The following is an 8,005-nucleotide window of genomic DNA, read 5'->3' on the forward strand; positions in this document are numbered from 1 at the left end:
TTGGGGGATATTTACCTAGAGGGGATTTTTACCGGGTGTTCGAACTTCGCTGAATCACTGAATCGCTGAACCGCTGAACCGCTGATTATTATATTAATTTCGCTGAATCATTGAATTTATTCTTAAATACGCTGAATCTATGTAAATCTTACATATTCTAAAGACAATTGATTATTTGATCGATTTAATGAGAAATTTCGTTACGTATTCGTAAAAAAATCTAGTTAGACGGACTACGGTAACGGACGTAGTATTTAGCGGACTGCGGTAACGGCCTTCGGCGATGATCACCGGTACTACTTATACCATAGAATAGAAACTTATTTAGGTACATGTACAACCGTGGCGTTCGAGCGGTGACAACCATTTTCTCTGTGAAGAAAGGGCAATATTTAAGCAAAAGTCGTATCGCCGATCGGTAGTGTTACATGTGATAAATTCAACAGAGGAATTCCCATTAAAACAACAACTGTTTAAACGAAAATGATCACATATGATTCTGCGTGAGTTTTAACCTTACAGCTTTGTAGATGTACGGACAATTTATGTACTGTTGGCTATTATTTGTATGTGAGATATCTGACTTTTTCATTGTGAATTTCTATTCATATATTTGCCATAAGCTTTGTATTTCAATATATTCTATCTGGTTTTTGTGTGTATTTGAACAGCTTTTAGGCCTTTAGAATTTGTTTCATTCATGGTATTATGTAAATTCTGGTCATATGACCATTTCTGCATTTCTGCATTTATTTGTCACTTGAATACTGGTGCTTGTACTGACAAGTTATAACTGGAAATGGCTCATAGACCTTTAAGAATTTCGGAGTCTAATATAGAATGTATACATTCTATATAGGGATTTTATTGAGCCAAATATCACGGTATGTTTGTATTTTTATTCTTGTTATATTATGTACTTCAAAAGTGGTCTAAAATAGATTGCTGTTATTTAAGTGTAATTTAATTATTAGTTTGATGTGTTATGTAATTATATCATTGTTTACTGAAAGTTGGTATGATTTCTGTATTTTTCAGTAATCTTATGTCATCGAACAAACGAAACGGATATTAGAATATATACTGATTGATGATATACGAATTTACGTCTTGGCGTTAAATGATTGAAGTGATCCCTTTTTTGCAAGGAACATCATTACGTGATACGGTACTATGGCGTCGAGCGACAATATTACTACCAAACCCAGACGAGATAGAAAGCTGACTGAGAGAGGGTTAGGATTCCAGAAAGATCTGAAGCTGAAAGAAAGAGATCGATTACAGAAGATTCTACAGAAAAGGTCGAGTGTTTTAAAGAAGGTTTTAGAAGATACTGACGCTGATTTCGGGAAACTGCAAACTGCCTACCAATTATGAGTCAATGATTATGATGCTTATTTGAACGCTAACGATGTGTATGTTAGTTTGCTGTCTGAAGAAGAAAAAAGAAATCATGCGTTGGTTACACACGTAGAAGATGATTTCTTCCGAAATACTAAGAGTCAAACAGAGAAACGACTGTTAGAGCTGTCATCCAAGTTATCATCTGTAAAACGAAGTGATAGGGAATCTCGAAGTTCGAGAAAATCCCGCTCATCTCACAGTTCCATATCAGCAGCCCGGTTGAAAGAAGAACAGAAGAAAGCTGAACTTAATGTGCAACTTCTCATGGTGAAAAAGAAACAGGCACTGGAACTGCGACGACTGCAATTGAAGCAGGAAGAAGAAGCTCTTGAATTGCAGACTCAAATTGATGTCACCTATGCTAGAAGTGAGGCTATTAATCTCCTTGAACATGGGTCATGTGATATACTCAACACTACCAGGCCTGCGGTGTCTCTGAATCCTTGTGCTGCCGTTTTTAATCCGCATCCTAAAGGTGCTAATGATGCACCACGGCATGATGATGTAGAATTCAGATTATCAGCTGATCTGGATTCCATCGTAAAGCACATGAAGAAGCCGACCATTGATATAAAGAAGTTCGATGGTAACCCGTTGGAATTTAGGCGTTTTCTGCGCCAATTCAAGTCCCGTATCGTGGCGAATACTGATACTGATGATGAACGGCTTAATTTTTTGGAGCAGTATACAACGGGAACACCAAACAAGATTGTTGGGGGTTACAGTTACCTCGACTCTACAAGGGCTTATGAGGCAGCTTTAAAAGATTTAGATGAGAGATATGGTGATCCAGAAATAATAGCGAATGCATTCATCAAGAAAGCTGTTAATTGGCCGACGATAAAATCTGACAACTGCAGAAGTTTGGATGATTTCTCAGTGTTTCTTATGGAGGTAGAAAACGCGGTCAGAGAAGTGAATGCATTGCAATTATTAGAGTATCCTGACAATATACGGAAGCTTGTGAGTAAACTGCCATATAATATGCAAGAAAGATGGAGATCAGTAGTCCAGTCCACAAAGGCAACTGGAAATCTCGTTTCACTCAACACATTGGTCAGCTTTGTGAAGAAAGAATCTAGAAAAGCCAATGATCCGACCTATGGAAAAGAAATGATGATGATTCCTGTATCCAGTGGTATCAAGCAACAGAAACCAGCGATGAAGAGACCAGAAACTGTATCAGCCATCACTGTAAATGACAGATCTGCATTCTTTAATACCAATACTGATGAAAACCGCAGACAAACACATCTAGCACTGATGAAACCTTGTTTATATTGCAAGAGTGATCATATCTTGGCGGACTGCCAGGTGGTGGTGAAGATTCCTTATAAGGAAAGAATCTCCTTTTTGATGAAGAACGGTTTATGTTGGGGATGTCTGAGGAATGGTCACCAAAGAAGGTTCTGCCGGGTGAAGCTAATCTGTGATAAATGCAGGAAGTTTCATCCTACAGTACTACATGATGATGATTAAAGAAGGGAACCAGCACCATATAACAAAGATGACCATTCATCAAACACACAAGAGACCAGAGAAATTGAAAGGAAGCTGTGTGGTGTTACTTTAGAAGATGATGGTTTCTGCACTATGTCGATCATACCTGTCAAAGTGAATTTGTCCGGTAGAACGAAAGAGGTCATCACTTATGCATTTCTAGACACTGGTAGCAGCGTCAACCTTTGTACCGAATCATTGAGGAAGAAATTGGCTGGATCTGGGAAAAAAGTTGACTTAAATCTGGATACAGTGACTTCAACTAGAAGATCAAACTCACAGTTACTGAATAACCTTGAAGTGACGCAGCTGTATGGTGGGGATATTGTAACACTACCAGTGATATACTCTATGGAGAAACTACCAGTAACCAGACACAGAATACCAACTGAGGAAGATATAAGAAAATGGCCTCATCTGATTGATGTCAAAATTCCTACAGTTGATGCGGATATTGGTCTACTAATTGGAGGAAATATTGCAGATGCGTATACTCCGTTTGAGTTTAGATCGGGCCCACCTGGGTCTCCACATGCCACAAGAACTAGGCTAGGTTGGATTCCGTGGAATTTGACGCGGCATGAAGGTGATATGGTAAACAAGATTAGCTCTGCTGTAGATAGGCTGGAAAAGATGGTTCAAGAAAGTATAAACTTAGATTTTCCAGAACGCTGTATAGACGAAAGACAGAACTGGTCAATTGAGGATCGAAAGTTTATGAAGATCATGGAAGAAGGAGTAACTATGGAGAAAGGCCATTATCAATTACCTCTTCCATGGCGGAACAAGAATATACAGTTACCGAATAATTTTGAGCAGGCAAGCCGGCAACTAGGAAGTCTGAAAAGTAAACTTCTGAAGAATGATAAACTGAGGAAAGATTACAATGTCTTCATGGATAATCTAACAGATAAAGATTATGCAATGAAAGTTCCTGATGACCAGTTACACGCCAATCAAGGCAGGACATGGTATATTCCTCATCATGGGGTTTATTATCCGAAAAAGCCGGAAAAAGTCAGAGTCGTCTTCAATTGTCCTGCAACGTATTTTGGCTATTCGTTGAACGGTTTATTGTTGCAAGGACCCGATCTGACGAATAACTTGATCGGGGTTCTGATAAGATTTTGTCAGGACAAAGTGGCTTTGATGGCTGACATAGAGGCCATGTTTTACCAAGTAAGGATGAACCCTGATGATATTGACTGTCTGAGATATTTGTGGTGGCCCAATGGTGATGTCACGCAGGAACCAGTAGCGTATAGAATGTTAGTGCACCTGTTTGGTGCAGTATCGTCGCCTAGCTGCTCTAATTGGGCATTACGCCAAACAGCTGAAGATAATCGGAATTTGTACAACGGAGAAGTTGTGGAAACGATACTCAATAACTTTTATGTTGATGATTGCCTAAAGTCGAGAAAAGACGATGGCAAGACATTGGATTTTGTCAAGAGTTTGAAGTCATTATGCGCGGAAGGAGGCTTTAACCTTACCAGATTCGTCAGTAATGATCGTGCAGTATTAGAAGGTTTGCTGGAACATGCTGTTGCAAAATCCTGTCAAAAGGTAGATTTAGATTTGGGCCAGCTACCCACTGAACGAGTCCTTGGAGTAAACTGGAACGTTGAGGATGACACATTTGGTTATAGGATTGTGGAGAGGAGGTCATCCGATACACGCAGGGGCATCCTGTCTACGATCAGTACTGTATATGATCCTCTTGGAATTGCAGTTCCATTCATCCTATCAGCGAAGGTAATGTTACAAGATCTCTGCAGAGATAAGCTCGGTTGGGATGATGTGATATCAGAAAAGTATCAGAGATTATGGGCTGAATGGCAAAAGAACCTACCATTGCTAGAAAAGTTGAAAGTATCCAGATGTTTCAAACCAGAAGGGTTTGTTGGTAAGGAAGTATCCTGTCAGCTACACCATTTTAGAGACGCTAGTGAAATTGGGTATGGCACAGTATCTTACCTGAGGTTGGAAGATGAAAATGGTAACATCAACAGTAGTTTGGTTTTCGGTAAAAGTCGTGTCGCACCACTGAAGCAAATCACTATTCCTAGACTGGAACTGACTGCAGCTGCTTTGGCGGTGAAGATGAATAATATGATTCTGAAAGAACTGGAGTATGATGTAACGGATGTCTGTTTCTGGACTGACAGTACTGCAGTTTTGAGATATATAGCTAATGACACTGCAAGATACTTTTGTAGCAAATCGGGTGAATCAGATCCGAGAATGTACTCAAGTAGAACAGTGGAGACACATTGAGGGCAAAATGAATCCTGCAGATATAGCCAGTCGTGGACTATCATTTAAAGATGTTAGTTCTGGAAGAAGTGACCTTTGGTTAAATGGTCCATCGTTCCTCAACAAACCAGAATCTGAATGGCCAGAATTGATTAATTTGTCACCACATTTCCTGATGATGAAGAAGAGCTGAAAACTGTGGCATCGATTCTTTCCAATGATGAAGATTCAGTTTTGAAGATATACGATTATCATTCGAGTTGGTCAAGACTGAACAAATGTATCGCTTGGCTTCTACGAGTCAAAGATTACTTGAGGTCACGTATCGGTCATGGCTCAATGAACCACACATCACAACGAATTACGAAAGAAGAGATGGATCGTGCTGAAATGGCGATAGTGAAGCATCTTCAGAACTCACACTTTCGACGTGAACTAGAAGCATTGAATGCAGGAAAATGTGTACCAGGAAACAGTTCCATTTCTAAATTAGATCCCATACTAGATGTTAATGGAATGATACGTGTCGGAGGTCGACTCAGAAGAGCGAATTTGGATTATGATGTAAGACATCCTTTATTGATACCAAAAGAAACAAGAATTGGGAAATTGATGATCATTCATAGTCATATCGCTGTTGGACATTTGGGAAAGAATGCTGTCTTGGTTAACTTGAGAAAACGGTTTTGGGTTCTTGGAGCAACTCAGAAAATTAAAAATGTAACCCGTCCATGCGTTTTGTGTCGGAGGTACCGTGGTAAAGTTTGCGAACAGAAGATGGCAGATTTACCTAGTGAGAGGTTAACACCAGATCAACCTGCCTTTACAAATACTGGAGTTGACTATTTTGGCCCTATAGAGGTGAAAAGAGGAAGAGGTACAATCAAAAGGTATGGAGTTGTATTTACATGTTTGAATAGTCGGGCAGTTCATCTCGAGATGTCATATTCCCTTGATACTGACTCGTGCATTAATGCACTGAGAAGGTTTAAAGCAAGAAGAGGATCAGTGAAGTACATTCGATCGGACAATGGGACCAATTTTGTAGGGGCCAAACGTGAGCTTCAAGTCTGCATCAAGAAATGGAACACTGATAAAATCCATGAGACGATGCTGCAACAAGATGTAAACTGGGAGATGAATCCGCCTGCTGCCAGTCATTTTGGAGGTGTGTGGGAGCGGATTATTCGCTCTGTAAGGAAAATTATGTACTCATTGATTAAGGAGCAAGGGCTTCAACTCAACGATGAAAGTCTGTGTACACTGTTTTGCGAGGTAGAATCTATCCTGAATGGACGTCCGATTTCTACTATAAATAATGATGTCAATGATTTGGAACCATTAACACCAAATCATCTCTTATTGCTAGAACGTGGATCAACTTTTCCGCCTGGTGTTTTCGATTGGAATGAAGTTTACTCAAAACGACGTTGGAGGCAAGTACAGTACATTGCCGACTTATTTTGGAAACGATGGGTTTCCGAATATCTACCGACCCTTCAAGAACGTAGTAAATGGGTAAAAAACCGAAGGAATGTTATGGTAGAAGATATAGTGCTAGTAGTGGACAGCTGCGTTCGAAATTCATGGAAATTAGGACGTGTGATTGGTAGATGGGAGGTTAAAAATGGTTATGTACGTTCTGTCACTGTGAAGACGAATGCGGGTACTATACGTCGATCTGTTGATAAATTGTCTATGATTTTGGAATCAGATATTGAAAAAGAAAAAAAATGTGAATAATTGAGTTCCCTCAATTATGGGGGTGGGTATGTACGGACAATTTATGTACTGTTGGCTATTATTTGTATGTGAGATATCTGACTTTTTCATTGTGAATTTCTATTCATATATTTGCCATAAGCTTAGTATTTCAATATATTCTATCTGGTTTTTGTGTGTATTTGAACAGCTTTTATGCCTTTAGAATTTGTTTCATTCAAGGTATTATGTAAATTCTGGTCATATGACCATTTCTGCATTTCTGCATTTATTTGTCACTTGAATACTGGTGCTTGTACTGACAAGTTATAACTGGAAATGGCTCATAGACCTTTAAGAATTTCGGAGTCTAATATAGAATGTAGGGATTTTTATGGAGCCAAATATCACGGTATGTTTGTATTTTTATTCTTGTTATATTATGTACTTCAAAAGTGGTCTAAAATAGATTGCTGTTATTTAAGTGTAATTTAATTATTAGTTTGATGTGTTATGTAATTATATCATTGTTTACTGAAAGTTGGTATGATTTCTGTATTTTTCAGTAATCTTATGTCATCGAACAAACGAAACGGATATTAGAATATATACTGATTGATGATATACGAATTTACGTCTTGGCGTGAAATGATTGAAGTGATCCCTTTTTTGCAAAGAACAGTAGGGATTCGCTCTGTGGACCCCCATTCGGCTTATTCACCTGAGAATATTACCACGCATAGATATAATAACCCATACGTGTAGTACCAAGGCCGAACCAAATTTCCTAAACCTTCCAGCAAAAAAGACAGAAATACTAAAAAACCTATGAATACAGGTACTTTATTTTAATAACATAAAATTTTATTAGACGAACCAGCAGAAATAAAATTGTTGAATGCTGGATGTAAGAAAAATAAACTTAAATTTTGGTGCAGGCCCGCGTACGCAAAGCGTTTTTATCTTGCTCTAAAAGCGTACTATCGTCAAATATGGCACCACTTATATGATTTATTATTCATTATACATTGCTCGTTTTACAACTGCTTGAAAAATTCAGTAGAATTAAGAAATGATGATTAACATAAAATTCAGCGTTTCAGTAATTCAGCAAAGTTCGAACACCCATTTTTACCGGGGGGGA

General features: G+C 38.6%; 1 protein-coding gene across 1 annotated transcript; it reads left to right on the top strand.

The window, feature by feature from the left end:
* The first annotated feature begins 1,173 nt into the window (after nucleotides 1-1,173).
* Nucleotides 1,174-7,480, top strand: LOC141902106 (uncharacterized). The gene is made up of 5 exons (XM_074789747.1): nucleotides 1,174-1,301; nucleotides 1,425-2,810; nucleotides 2,886-5,158; nucleotides 5,345-6,826; nucleotides 7,428-7,480. Exons 1-5 carry the CDS (start codon nucleotides 1,174-1,176, stop codon nucleotides 7,478-7,480), a joined length of 5,322 nt encoding a protein of 1,773 aa, XP_074645848.1.
* The last annotated feature ends 525 nt before the right edge of the window (nucleotides 7,481-8,005 follow it).

This window comes from Tubulanus polymorphus, chromosome 3, assembly GCF_964204645.1.
Source record: "Tubulanus polymorphus chromosome 3, tnTubPoly1.2, whole genome shotgun sequence".
NCBI lineage: Eukaryota > Metazoa > Nemertea > Palaeonemertea > Tubulaniformes > Tubulanidae > Tubulanus > Tubulanus polymorphus.

What these genes read in the sequence shown, in the direction of transcription:
- LOC141902106 (XM_074789747.1), top strand. Translation starts at nt 1,174, where the DNA reads ATGGCGTCGAGCGACAATATTACTACCAAACCCAGACGAGATAGAAAG. An exon ending in CAGAAGATTCTACAGAAAAG is followed by an intron (nt 1,302 to 1,424) that starts GTCGAGTGTTTT and finishes TGTGTATGTTAG; the next exon opens with TTTGCTGTCTGAAGAAGAAA. An exon ending in AGGAATGGTCACCAAAGAAG is followed by an intron (nt 2,811 to 2,885) that starts GTTCTGCCGGGT and finishes TGATGATTAAAG; the next exon opens with AAGGGAACCAGCACCATATA.